General features: G+C 36.3%; 1 protein-coding gene across 1 annotated transcript in view; it reads right to left on the bottom strand.

Moving 5' to 3' along the window:
* LOC140745343 (leucine-rich repeats and immunoglobulin-like domains protein 1) overlaps positions 1-14,875 on the bottom strand; it is a 91,340-nt gene that overhangs the window by 18,965 nt on the left and 57,500 nt on the right. Inside the window, exon 3 of the mRNA XM_073077132.1 lies at positions 13,571-13,757. Within this exon, the coding sequence (XP_072933233.1) occupies positions 13,571-13,757 (187 nt within the window). The remainder of the gene's footprint in view (positions 1-13,570; positions 13,758-14,875) is intronic.

Genomic DNA, 14,875 nt, shown 5'->3' on the forward strand with positions numbered 1-14,875 from the left:
CCCCTAAAAGGGTAAAATAGGGGAAAACAGTTTTTTTGAAATCCTTTAATTTTGAAGCAATTGCTACAAAATTTAGTATTTGGCTTTCTGGATAGGAACAAGGACACACCTATTTATCCCAATCCGAAAAATTAACCCCGTAGAGGGTAAAACAAGGGTTAAAAGTTCATTTAAACAATCGTCAATTTTGAAGCAAACACTATGAAATTTTGTATTTGGTTTGTTGGATAAAAATAATGAAATTCTACCCATTACGTGGTAAAATAATGACCGGAACATTGAAATACTAAAGTTATATATTTTATGGAGCGTAAATGGTGGATTGTTTTTGCAAAATAGTAACACGTTTTAAAAAAAGTTAACCAAACCTATCGAGTAGGATATCAAAATAAAGGAACTTAAAAGAGATTACACATACATTATATAATATATACATATATATAACTCATCGAGATGACCGTCTGACTAAATGAGTAGTGTTGCTGTGTGATAAAGATCAACGCAAAGGGAAACCGCTGAACTTTAGAGTACTGGAATTTTACTCATAGGTTCTTTATATAGCGTAAATGAGCTACGAGGATAAAATAGGATAATATTGTTTGAACATCTTTTGATTTTGAAGGAGATACCTACTATGAAACTTTGTATTTGGCTTTCTGGATAAAAATAATAAAACGCGTATTTCACCGTTTTTGGAAATTCTAGTTCAGCTTTTATAGTGCAGTCGGAATTTTGATTTTTTAATTAATTACTTGTTTATAATATAAGAATAGCACACGAGCATGTAGTCCACCTGATGGTATGTGGCTACTGCCCGTGGACCTTTGTAATCAACCCCAGATAGGATTAGATATTCCTACCTGAGATCGGCCACAGATGTGCCGCTACCCCTGATGACTAAGCTGGAACGCCTCGTAAAGGTAAGTCTTCCTTACCACACCGTTCAAATCAGAACACAACAGCGCTTAACGCTGCTGTTATGAGGCAGAAATAGGTGTGGCGGTGCTGGTGACGCCGGAGTCGGACCACAAAGGGTTCTACCACCTAAATAACAATTCACCACGTTCTACGTCAGTACAATCACAGATGTGTTGTCGTTCTTGTAGATCACCTCATATGTAAGTGAGAAGTGACCACCAAACGCAAGAACTTTAAAAATAAGTGCATGGGTTTTTAGTAGAAGCTTGATAAATTTTAAAATTTGTTTGTTGTTTCTATAAGCTTGACGTAATGCGTAACCCAACTTTAAAGTTACACGATGTGGCCAAAAGGTAGATGGGTGATCATTGATAGATGATTATAGATATCATGTCAATCTTAATTGTTATCATTATATTGTGATTGTTTAGATTCGTCCCAGATCTTAAAATCTTCCTCGACCCTTGGTAGAGCCTAGTAGAGTATGCTCCAACCTTTTCACAATGGTGCGAAGAAAGTCATATCCAGATATGGTATAAAAAACTGCAAGTTAATTATATAACGTCTTTTTAACACTTTTACCGAGTTCAAATTGAAATGAACGGGATAATTAAAACGGTACATTAATAAAGGGTGGTAAGGAAATTTAATTACACGATTCTCGAAAGCCTCATATGTATGTTAAGAATTATCGCGTATTGCTTAAACATCTTTATTAACTTTTTCGAATTTAGATCATTTTAGTAGGAGTAAGTAAAATACATAGAACGTAAATTGTACGTAGGAATAATGTTAAAGATGCTAGCTAGAATATTTAAATTCTAATTCGTATTCAACCTGGAGCAATAGCAACCAACGAGCGCCCCTCAAACTCTCCCATTACGGCCGGTCACCGTGGGAGATGTAGACCAAAACCCTCCAGGGAAAGAAACACTAAGCAACTCAACTATCACGAACAACACAACAAGTGAAGAATTAAAAGAGCTATATGTAGCAACGTACAACACTAGAACTTTATCCACTTATCCCCGTCTTCTAGAATTATCAGAAAGTCTGAAAAACATTAACTACGACGTAATTGGGCTATCAGAAACAAGAAAATTAGGTAATGCAATTGAGGAACATAGCGACTTTATTTTCTGTTATATAGGACAAACCCCTGGCCTATACGGGGTTGGCTTCATAGTAAACAAGAGACTCAAACATAATATAACTTGCTTTATTGGCTTATCAGAACGGGTGGCTTTGATGAAATTCAAATATAACGACTTAGATGTAAGCACAATACAAGTATATGCCCCCACAGAGGCCTCAGAAGATGCTGAAGTAGAACTCTTTTATCGAGACATCGACAAAGCCTTACAATTATGTAGCGGAATCATAATTGTAATGGGCGATTTCAACTCAAAAATAGGTCAACCTAAACCAGAAGAAAACTTAGTAATGAAATGCCATGGCTATGGGAAACGAAACAACAGAGGTCAAAGATTAATAGAGTTCGCATCTGAAAATAAGTTATTCATTATAAATACTTTTTTCAAAAAAAGTAATAACCAAAGATGGACTTGGAGATCTCCAGACGGTGTAACAAAAAACGAGCTTGACTATATTCTAACGAACGAACATAAATACGTCACAGATATTCAAGTCATAAATTTACCTTTCCCTTCAGACCATAGACTTATCCGAGCTAAATTTTCACTACTGTACCCTTACCATGAGTTTTCAAAACATCCCACAATTTTACGTTACGTTTACTCAATCCATTATTCTGTTCCGTTTGCTTCAGTAGACTGAGTAAACGTAACAATAAGTAAGTGCTCAAGTCTTTTTGTCTGCCTCACATGTTCGCAAAAAAGAGAGACAAAATATAAAGCGCAATCTTGTCAATTTAGACATTTAATTTTACGTACTGACACTATAGTTCTGATATAATCCGCTAGGGGCACTGATTGGAATTTATATAGGCAAATACGTAATCAAATACCAAAACAGTCATATTTGTCAAAACGTAAAAACTCATGGTAAGGGCACAGATCAAGAAGAAAAGCCGTAAGACCTACGGTAATAAGAATAAAAGAATTATGTTAAGAAACAAGGACGAATTATTGAGATATCAAGAATCATTACGAATCTATATGGAAAGCTTAATTCACTCGCATGAAAAGTGTAATGTCCAAGAATATTACGATAAAATAATAAACGGAATCGTCACTAGTCTCAAAAGCGCTCACATGCCTCATTTAAATAACAACAAAAATTGCATTATTTCAGAGAGAACACAAAAATACATTCACCGAAGACAAGAACTTCAAAGATCCAAACCTAAATCACAAGATATGAAAAATGAACTAAAATCTCTCTACAAACTCATTAGTAAATACATAAAAAACGACTACTCTATATACCGTGTTCGCACTATTGAGAAACATCTTACTGATTCGGGCAGCCTAAAAAAAGCTTACAAAGACCTAAGTCATCATAAAACGTGGATAGGAGCACTCGCCGGGTCTACAAATACATCATGTAGTAGAAAAGAAATACTTAACAAAGCAACAGAATTCTACCGAAATCTATACAGCTCACCAGCAAATAATACTAGAATACAGCATTCAACAGAAATTACACACACCAGCGAGGCAGAGCCAGTAAAAGAGTCGGAAGTTATTAAAATAATAGAATCGCTTAAGGCAGAAAAAAGTCCAGGTTCCGACGGAATTACAAACGAGATGATAAAAAATGGTTGCAAGCACCTGGTTTACCCACTAACTCGCCTATTCAACATGGTCCTCGATACCGCTACTACTCCCCTGCAGTGGTCTGAATCCGACATAATTCTACTCTACAAAAAAGGAGACCCGAAAGACATAAATAATTATCGACCTATAAGTTTGCTCTCTACAATGTATAAAGTATTTGCATCGCTTATAGACAAGAGAATAAGAAAAGTCATCGAGAAATATCAACCTATCGAACAAGCAGGATTTAGAACGGGGTTCTCAACAGTTGATCATATACACTCAATAGAATTAATAATAGAGAAATACCAGGAGTTCCAGAGACCACTCTACATAACCTTTATTGACTACCAAAAAGCCTTTGATACCATCCATCACACTTCAATATGGGAGGCGCTACAATCGCAACACGTAGACAGCAAGTACATAAAAGTTTTGCAATACTTATATGCAAATTGCAAAAGTAGAGTAAAGCTAGATACCGTAGGTCCTTCCATACTCATCAAAAGAGGTGCAAGGCAAGGAGACGCAACATCATCTACAATTTTTATAGCAGTACTCGAATCTGTCATAAACAGACTAGACTGGAGCAGAGTCGGTCTCAATATTAACGGTAAATATATAAGCCACCTGAGATTTGCTGATGATATCGTTCTATTCTCGGAAGACGTCAAGGACGTGCAATTTATGATATCAACGTTGCACGAAGAGAGCATAAAAGCGGGACTAGAAATAAATCTCAGCAAAACAAAGATATTGACCAACCACATCCAAGCACCCATATATCTTAATAACACTTCAATAATGTACGTAGACACTTATACATACTTAGGAAAGCAAATTTCTTTCAGCGCCCAAAACAACGAGGCAGAAGTGGAGTGCAGAGTCACAAAGACATGGAAAAAATTCTGGAGTCTAAAGGAAATACTAAAAAGCAAAATGCCAACAAAAGTCAAGAAAAAGGTAATGGATATATGCTTACTGCCCTGTCTCACCTACGCATGCCAAACGTGGAAATTCACGACACGACTGAAAAATAAAATTACTTCATGCCAGAGAAGTATGGAAAGAAGCATAATGAATATCAGGAAAATACAAAAAATACCACATTCAACCATAAGGCAACGGACTAAAGTAAAGGACGCGCTTAGCCATTCGATGGCGTTGAAATGGCGATGGGCGGGACATGTAGCCAGAATGAAAGACGATCGCTGGACATCTAGGTTGACGTCTTGGGCAGGGCCTTCCGGCGTCAGAAAAAGAGGCAGACCTTTAATGCGGTGGGATGACGACCTAAAACAAATGGCCGGGACAAATTGGATACAAATAGCTAAAGATAGAGACAGATGGGCTTCTCTGGAGGAGGCCTTTACCCTCAACAAATGAGGGGTTCTTGCTTATTGCTGCAAACTTAAATAAAACGACAAACATAAAATAAATAAATGCAAAAAAAAAAAGTAGTTAAGTAAAAACACGAAAACATAAAAAAAAATGCAAATATAAAATAACAAAAATAAAAATATACTATATTATGTTAATAATTAATATCATACTTTAACCAAAATAATCAACTTATGTTTAAATCTAATTAATTTAATTTTGTTAATAAAATAATCAATATGTAAATTACTTAATCAATATAAATATGCAATTTAAATTTAATAATTATGTATAGCAGGAAATAAAAGGCTTTTTTATTTTTATTTTATTTTTTATTTTATTTTTTATTTTTATTTTATATTATTATTCAACCTGGATCCTATTGAAGATTACAAAACCTTTTGTAGTTTGACTACGGAGGAAACACCACCACACCTACTTCTGCCTAGTAACAGCAGAGTTAAGCGCTGCTGTATTCTAATATGGAGGGTACGGGAGAAAAATAACTCTCCGAGGAGCTCCAATTTAGTCCTTACGCGTAGCAAAGTATAGTCCGCGCCAAACTTCTAGTCCGATACGAAATTGTTGCACGCAGGTTTAGTTAGCATATACTCCGTAACGTAAAGGCTCGCTAACGCAGCTACCCGTGGGCAAGAGCGGGCAGCGAAGGATGCCCAGGGGATGCGTCTGCGACGCGACTCGTTTCTATATTCGGAGCGGACTAATAGTTTGGCGCGGACTCTACCTGTAGCCGGTCTCAGATAGGACTATATTCTTATCTGGTGTTTATAGATGTCTACGGGTGGCAGTCGCCACTTACCATGCATGGTCGTCTGCTACTAATATATTAAAAAAATACGAAATTTGTACAAAAGGAAAGCTGATAAGAGAGATGTAAAATGTTGAAAATGGTTAGAACATTTATTTCGTCATACAAATTCAATTTCAGAATTTATCCTTTTGAAATTCATAAAACGCCTAAAATTAAGCTTACAATACCCTACCAAAACCTAGAGAAATAAAGTCGGCAATATTGTAATACCAAAACATACCTTTTCTAATGAAAAGTCTGGAGAAACTTCATATCCAAATTTTGTATAAAATATTTGCTAGCTCAAGTTTGCGTAGGACATTTTCTTTTATGAAGGATTCACTCCGTAATATTCACTTCAGTACTATGAAACAAGTTGCCTAAGCGGCTTAGGTAAAAGAAAGTTAGTTTATGCGTAAGAACTCGTATCTTTTACCTTAGTACATTTATATTTAGCACCCCTAGCATTTATTTTATTTCTTTCAACGAAGTAGAAAATATTTTTTCATATGTGGGAACTTTGAGGTACCAATAAATAAATTAAGTGAGAATTTTGTGTTTTTGGGAACGGATATTTTCTTTATATTGATAATTATATAGTACATTATTTTCTAGGTTAACTAAATGTGTTTATGTAAAGTTCATGTTTATATTAAGTTTAATTAATTAATGTATTTGTGTACCGCTGTTTAATTGTATCTATAAATCAACATATCAAATAACTGGCTTTATGTGGTTTTGACCATAGATTAATAATATGATATAAATATCAATGTGACAGACATTTTTGCATATTATGAACCTTTACCGTGCATATTTTAGTGATCGTAATAATTATCTATTATTAAAATCATGAATACAAGCTACTTTGTGTGTCAAGATTAGTTTAATCTGTTAAGAACTTATTTTACTATTATAAGCAAGTTTTAGCAAAATCCATCCATATTCTAAAGTAGTATTACGATGGTGCATCATCTACATTTTAAGCCAAATTCTTCATTAGTTCCTTTTTTTTCTTTTAACCGTATAACTGATATTTGATAATTTATTTTATTGAACGTATGTACGATTTTATCAAGATTTTTAGTTAAGACTACAATTAATCCATAACTCAGTTCAATCAGTTTAGGTTAACTCATTTAAAATTAATGCAACATGCATGCGAACTAATAAAGTAAATTGAATAAAAGCTTAATAAACATACTCGATGTCAACGAAACTTCTATATTTTCAAACTTCAATCAAAACTTCAAACATGCATCATCCCTTATATTATAACGTACAAAATTCGCTGACTTGGCTATTTGTGGAAAGACATTTTCTTTTATGAAGGTCGCACCCCATAACATTCACTTGCGCTCTGTGATATGAGAAAACAAGTTACCTAAGCGGCTTAGGGTATAAGATCATGTTATAAATATTGTATTTATTTTATTTGATCTAAAATAGTGGAGTTGAATGGAATCAAAAGTATAAAAGCACTTTAGAAAACAGTCGTCGAGATAAGTGGACGCTTTTTAAAAAGCTTTTGTACAAATATAGTCTTCTAATATAATAATCCTTTGTGGTTCGACTCCGGCGGTACCACCGCCACACCTATTTCTGCCTCCTAACAGCAGCGTTAAGCGCTGCTGTGTTTGAATGGTGCGTTATGGGAGATATACTTTTCCGAGACGTTTCAGCTTAGTCCTCAGCGGCGCCTCTATGGTCGATCCCAGCTCAGGTAGGAATATCTAATCCTATCTGAGGTTAATTACAGATGTCCATGGGCGGCAGTAGCCACTTACCATCAGGTGGACTGCATGCTCGTCCACAACTCCTAAAGTATATAGGGTGAATTTTACAAACCTTCATTATTTAGTATAGTATTTATATGTAGTATAGTATTTAGTATAGTAAGTATAAGTTTAGTATTTGCTTCAAAATTTTCCTTTTCCTTTAATTTGTCACATAACATTACTTCCCAGAATTTGATCCTTAAAAGCGACACTATCAGATAGTGGAATAATATAGAGGGTGTATTTTTTTTCAAAATGAACTCGTTCGATTCCCGGCTAAGGAAAAAGACATTTTAAAAAACTAATGATGCAGTTTTAGTTTTTATCAAAATCGGCCTCGTAACTCCTTTCAGCATTTTTCGCTAATCCTTATAGTTTTGGATTTGGCCCTGAAGGCCCGTTTGAAAAATTCACCCTGTATAATAAAAAAAATTGCGAATTTCTTTGTTTGTTACGCTTTCACGACTTAACTACAAAACCGATTGTCATGAAATTTTCTACAAACGTTTTCAGGGCTCCAGAAAAGGACATAGAGTACCTTTTATCGCGAAAAACGAAGGGAAAAATTGTTCCCAACGGATACATAAAAACACCTATCACTATTGAACTCTGATCGCGAGCAAAGCCGCGGGTATAACATAGTATTAAAATATGTACAAATAAATATTCTGACAGGGTACATTGTAATTGTATTGTATATGGAGAGCCTTCCTTCATGATCACATAATCTTTTGGATATGTTTAGTGAACTCCACACAGGATCGATATGCTATCCAAGGACGGCGTCAGATGCGTGGCTACCCATGAGGACTAAGTTAGCAAGACTTATAAGTCTGTCTTATACTCTTCAAACCAGAACACTGCAGCGCTTGGCACTGACATTATAAGGCGTCCCGGTGGTGCCTTCAAACCAAAAAGTGTGGTACCCTTAAAAGGTGAAAACGTCTTAAAAATCATTCCACGATTCATACCGTTCCTAATGCAGCATACCTACATACGCAATGCTGTATTCCTTGGCGATTTCCCCAGGGATTCGAATTGGAGGCCGTGTTTATTTTTCAACCACTAGGATTATGACTTGAAAGTCTGACGCTTCTGGCCATCGGTATCATGGATACGTGGACTAGTTTATGCAGATTATCGGGTAATTACCACGTAGTAAAGAAAATCAAGTCTCCGATACGTAGATAAAGATAGTAGAACAAGTAAGGTTCGACTGTAGAGATAACACATGTTTCAAACATTAAATTCTTGTCTTTCGACACTTATAAGTCTTCAGGTGGGGCAACGCATCTGCATTCAGATAGAACCTATATATTAGTTTCGTACACATACGTAAACCTTTTCTTATGTCTGAAGACAATCTAAACTATGGGAAAAATTGCAGCAATAGCAATATTCTACATTAAGTATCTTCTTTGTATCATAATTCCTTAGCGTCTTTGTTCATCTTAATTGACCTTCAGTCTAAATAACTCATTTACAAAAACGTAATGCTCCCGGATTAATGCGGCATTCCCGTCACGTTCCCGGGTTCCTGTTTGAATAAAACAGCTCGCGTTGAATTTCCCGGGAAGTGTTGTTTTTATGTAATATATAGAAAACATGCTTCTGGGTCTCTGAAGAACACTTCGTGGCTTACTATGGTGTCACCGCCACACATTTTTCTTTTTCGCTTATGAGGGAGAAACCTTCCAAAGGGATTTGGTATCGTGGGAATATGGGATGGACGTTATGTGGGATTTTTATACACAAAAATCCCCAGTGGCAATTACCAGTGCTACGTGGAGGACTCCGGGATCTCTAACGAAACTTATGTGAAGTCCTCAGAGCGCGGTGCCCCTGTAATTCTCTGCCCAGGTGAGCATTTACGCTTACCACACCTTCGGGTGTTTACAACGGTATGCAGCCTCACATACCGTCATCCTTTCCGGGGTCGCTGGTTGCAGTTCGAGCTTCTACTCTTGACGCTTCTACTCTAGCCTTTTTATTCAACTCAGAGCCACCGCCACACAATACTAATAAGAACGAGACGTACACGTGTTTTGAATTGTATGTTTTCTCTTGAAATTTTGTGTGTCATGGGATGTACAAGAGTAAAACAAAATTCTTATATTCCTGTTCGAACCATGTGTGAACACAAAAGAACACGATTCTGTGTTACATCTCACCGAATTCGTATGCTGGACAAATAAAAGTCTTCAAATATATTTTTTTATCCTTATAATAGACAATCATACTTTCCTTACCGCAGCTTCACATAAACTGTCAATAACGAATTTAAGATACATCTTTAAGAGAAATTGAAAGATAAATCTCAACGTCAAAATTTAAATGGAGCACAATTTTATTTGTACAATTTACATTATCTAAATTGCTTACTTGGCCCTAGCAAGTTTTATAGGGACTTTCACAGACTAATTTCGGTTAAAACAAGCCCTATGTTATCTCGTTTCCAGTTTAATGGGCATCCTTTGAAAGGGTTTTTAACGTTGAAGTGTTTTGTGTGAGTACTTAGCCCTAAAATGTTTGGGTCTATCATTATAATTTTAATGTTTTAGCTGAATGTTAATAGATGTATTTTTGCTCTAACGTTTTATGGCATTAATATAATTTTATTTATTATCATAATTAATGAAATTGTTAAGCCCATCCTTTTCTTCCTTTATGAACAATATAACATCAATATTTTTTACTACATTTTCACGATATACGACTACGACGCGACATCATAACTTTTCACGTCATACTGTGCCGTGATACGATGTCGTATGATGTGTAAGTGGTTTAGCCACATACGTAAACTAACATGTCGTACATTTCCATGACGCGATCCCGCAACCTCTCACGTCGTCATGATACGACGTCGTGTACGTAAACGTGACAGTGATAGCCTGGTGGTTGAAACTCGGCCTCTAGATCGAGGGGTCCAAGGTAATCCCAGGTTCGCACCTCTGTTAATTATCACTTTCAAACACTTTCAAACACTTTCTACACTCACAGCCCCACACTAGGATTCCCTGTATCGTGGGTGCCATGGAAATGGATCACTTGACTTATCGGTGAAGGAAAACGTCGCGAGAAAACCTGCGTACCTTAGAAATCTTTAAAATAATGAGGTATGTCAAATCTACCAACGCACTTGGGCAATGCAGTGAACTATGGCATAATCCTTCTCATTCTGCAAGGAGACCCGTGTCCAGCATGGGGTCAGTAATGGGTTGATGACGACGTAGAGGTACATAATATTACAGAGTTTGAAGGTGGTAGAATACTTTGTGGTTCGACTCCGGCGGTACCACTGCCACACCTATTTCTACCCAATAACAGCAATGTTAGGCGCTGCTGTGTTCCGGTTTGAAGGGTGTGGTAAGGGAGACTTACTTTTCCGAGGCGTTCCAGCTTAGTCCTCAGGGGTAGCGGCGAATCTGTGGCCGACCTCAGGTAGGAATATCTAATCCTATCTAGGGTTGATTACAGATGTCCATGGGCGGCAGTAGCCACTTAGCATCAGGTGGACTGTATGCTCGTGTGCTACTCCTATATAATAAAAAAAAGTCGAACAGAAAGATGTCTTTGGGTACTGTAATACTCGAAAACCCCAAAACGTACTTACCTCAATTCAAACCTCATCAAAATTCAGATAAGTTAGTCGTTATTCATGAGACTAAGGGCTCGTTCATCACTCATGTTTAATTCTAAACAGCATCCATTTGTTACACATAATATTATTATTATAAAGGCCTACCGTTACGTGGGTAAAGTTCTAACTTGAAACTTAAATAGAAAACTATTGTCATTTTGCTAGTGAATAACATAACTACTATCGTTACGGTATTTCTTGACAACGTCTGTCAAATTAATGACTCATGGGACCGAATTTGTATGGCAATAGATCATAATGACATTCGCTAGCGATTTGATTTCGATAGGTTTTTTACGTTACGAGTGGCTCACACTACGGAATTTAGTTCTACGAGTAACCACCAGAGGCGCTGTACAATTTTTCATACATTTATTTTACGCAGTCGCTAGCGAGTAATACTTTTGTAAACTCATGGTAGTGCTACTGATACCAATACTAAAACGAATAACTTTTTGTGGTGTGAAGAAAGTATTACCTTATATTTACACAAGGAGCTCTACATTAATCTCTAGAACCTACTTTATTAGTTTTCTTATTTGTAAATGGTTTACAACGGCTTATGTATATTAGTTACGACCGGTGTGATGGAGCGGTTACTATACTAGTCTGACGCGCAAAGGGTTCAGGATACGATCCCCGGCGAGATAGATAACTGAATTATGAATTTGGATATCTGTTCTGGGTGTTTTGTAAGTCAATGGCATCTCGTGTAGAAATCGTCTCTTAAAAAAAAATAACAAAAAAATACAACCGACTTCTATGTCACTACAAAGTAAAAAATAATTGAAATAAATGTTGGTTTAGTACATATTTCTGAAGTCGGCGCATCGATGGATCCTAACCATATTTAAATAGGACCAACTTCCAGCTAGTCTGTACACAATAAAAAAACAATTATTAAAATGGGTTCACTAACGGCGGAGTAATTCGTGTACATACATAAAAAAAAGATACCGGCCGAATTGATAACCACCTCCTTTTTGAAGTCGGTTAATAAAAAATAATAAATCGTGATGCATGTCAAATTCTGTTATTAAATAATAATTCAAAAGAGTTCTCGCTGACAGTTGACCAGCGCGTTTGACTTCTCACTCTAAGAGGAGACCCGTACCCATCAATGGGATAATACTGGGTTCACGACGATTAATAACTTTTGGTAGTGTGTTAACAATTAGGAATGACACTACAGCTCTTAAAATTAAGATAAAACTTGTATCTAAATCATTTCTTAGAACGCAAATGACAGTACACAAACCAACATAAAAATTCAGACAATTCCTCCAAAGGCAAATTTTCTTCATAAAGTTAGGGCGCTATTCAAAAACAATTTTCAATGAGCCAAAAATAACTGCGTAATATCTTAACACCATTATCGCTATTGTTACTTAAAAGGCGGCATAAAAACTCAACACTGAATGAGCCATAAAATTTTAATAAAGGTTTTAGTGCCTTTTAGTGTTTACAATCAAAACGGGGCCAAAATAATGTTTATCATGCTAATATTATCCGTTGTTATCTTACGAATGGGCGAACATTTTATGGAATTTCGAGTTAAAATGGCCCAGTTATTTATAATGCAAAATATTATGTTTTCACTCGCTGCCATATTTGTTATCTCCTATATTAAATTGTATGAAATCTGATCGCGTGGTAACGTTCATCCGATTTTCATCAAAGTACTCGTTTTTTGGTAATCAATAACCATTAGATATGCAATTTACTAGTAAGTTACGAATTCGAATTATAGTAAATAGTATGTTTGGAGCGGCGAGATCCATCACCACCACCATCCATCATCACCATATTATCGCAACCTATTCTAGCGTGAATTCTAGAACTACTTCTTGTTTTCGACGAAAGGGTATGAATGATTTACATATGAGGGGACCAGTTCTCAGCAGTCAGCATCTCTCAAGTTCTCAGACGTCGAAGTGATCGACTTCAGTTGGAACCCCTCTATTGGAGGTATAGGACACCTATACCTCCCATAGTAGTGCTATATTGAGTTTGTAACAGAATGCCCATGGGCGACAATTATCACTTACCATCAGATGGACTGGTGTTTCGGTTCTTAGTGGACATTGTTTGTGACATTTTAAAACCTATAAAAACCTACCATATAAGCCCTGGTAAGACTAGAATGTTATTTCTGGTTGTTTATTATTGATGTCTATGGCTGGAAATAACTAGTTGTCACCAGGTGGACTAAAACGCCACCACAGTTCACCACACACACACTAATTCAACTTATTACTACTACTTGCTACATAAAAATAATTTAACATATGAAAAGTCTTACTTGTCATGGAAATGCTTGTTGCTAGTAGCATACGAATCAAATATGTAGTTAAGCATGGGGGAGTCAGCTTTCCCTCGGCGTATGGACTGGCGTCGAGGCTTAGTGGTGACTCTGAAGGCGGTGGGAAGCACCCTTTGGAAAAGGGATACCGTGGTCGTTTGCATCGTGGGTTCAGTGCCGTTGGGTTCTGGAAGAAAAACTGTGAAATGAATGAAATATATTTATTTTTGTATAGGCCAACGGCGGCACTTACAAATTGTCAGTTACAATATTTTCTTAAACTACTACCGGATCGGAACGCGACTGTGTTTGAGTAACTTGTGATGAATCAAGGTTATTGAGGCCTGTGATTATCTTATTACATTCAGCGTTCAGTGTATAATTTTTCCGCAAAGCTGAGATAAAATGGAGACAAGAAATTTAATCTTAAAAGAAATGTTACTACTCCTTAACCCTATACTTGACATTGTGCACTTAAATGCACATTAGAATCAGATTTTTTTTTTCGGATAATGCGACATCGAATCTTACTAATAATAACTGAAAGCGAATTAGCAAACGTTTCTTTATGTCAGAAAATGAAATCAATATCTGTCTCGTTCACACATTGTAAATGGTAAACAAAATAGCGAGCCGTCATTCAGCGCCTGCGCAACGCTCTCTAAGAATCTTATTTTATCTGAATGAAATTAAGTTATATGTACGAAATTTATATAATTTTACTTTCTGCAAGCTTTATGCAATGTTTTGGTGATATTTTTTTGAGATATAATGTTTTGAATATATAGTAATTCATGACTTTTGTTATGTGTGCATTAAAATGCACACTGCCAACGACATACAATATTACTGTTTGTCAATATTGTGTCTTTAAATGCACACTGCCAACTTTGCTACTATATACTAAGGTTCTGCACACAAGGTAGGGGGTTGGGTGAACAGAGTTCAGACAGAGTTTTTTTTTATAATTCATGACTGAAATTAATATTTCCCCGTTTCCACTAAATTCCCGGTCCTTAGCTTGCAATATTTTTTTCAGATGACTGGAGGCCGAAAAATTCTAGCTTTGGTGTCTAAATTGCGTAATTAAATCGGATGTAGAATCCAGCAAATCCCTAGAAAGATGAATTCCAGATGTCTAGGTCTCATAAAGACGTCCCTGAACTCAAGTCCTGTCCAATCAATAGCGTCTTCTGTCAAAAATGTAAACATCTCCAATAATGATGATTCCAGAACATCTGCAATATCAATCCCAGATAAGACCAAATTCCCACTTGAGGTCGGCTATAGATGCGCCACTAGCCC

This window comes from Epargyreus clarus, unplaced genomic scaffold (genome assembly GCF_041222505.1).
Source record: "Epargyreus clarus isolate Ecla_fem2 unplaced genomic scaffold, WU_Ecla_fem_2.2 ptg000010l, whole genome shotgun sequence".
Classification (NCBI taxonomy): domain Eukaryota; kingdom Metazoa; phylum Arthropoda; class Insecta; order Lepidoptera; family Hesperiidae; genus Epargyreus; species Epargyreus clarus.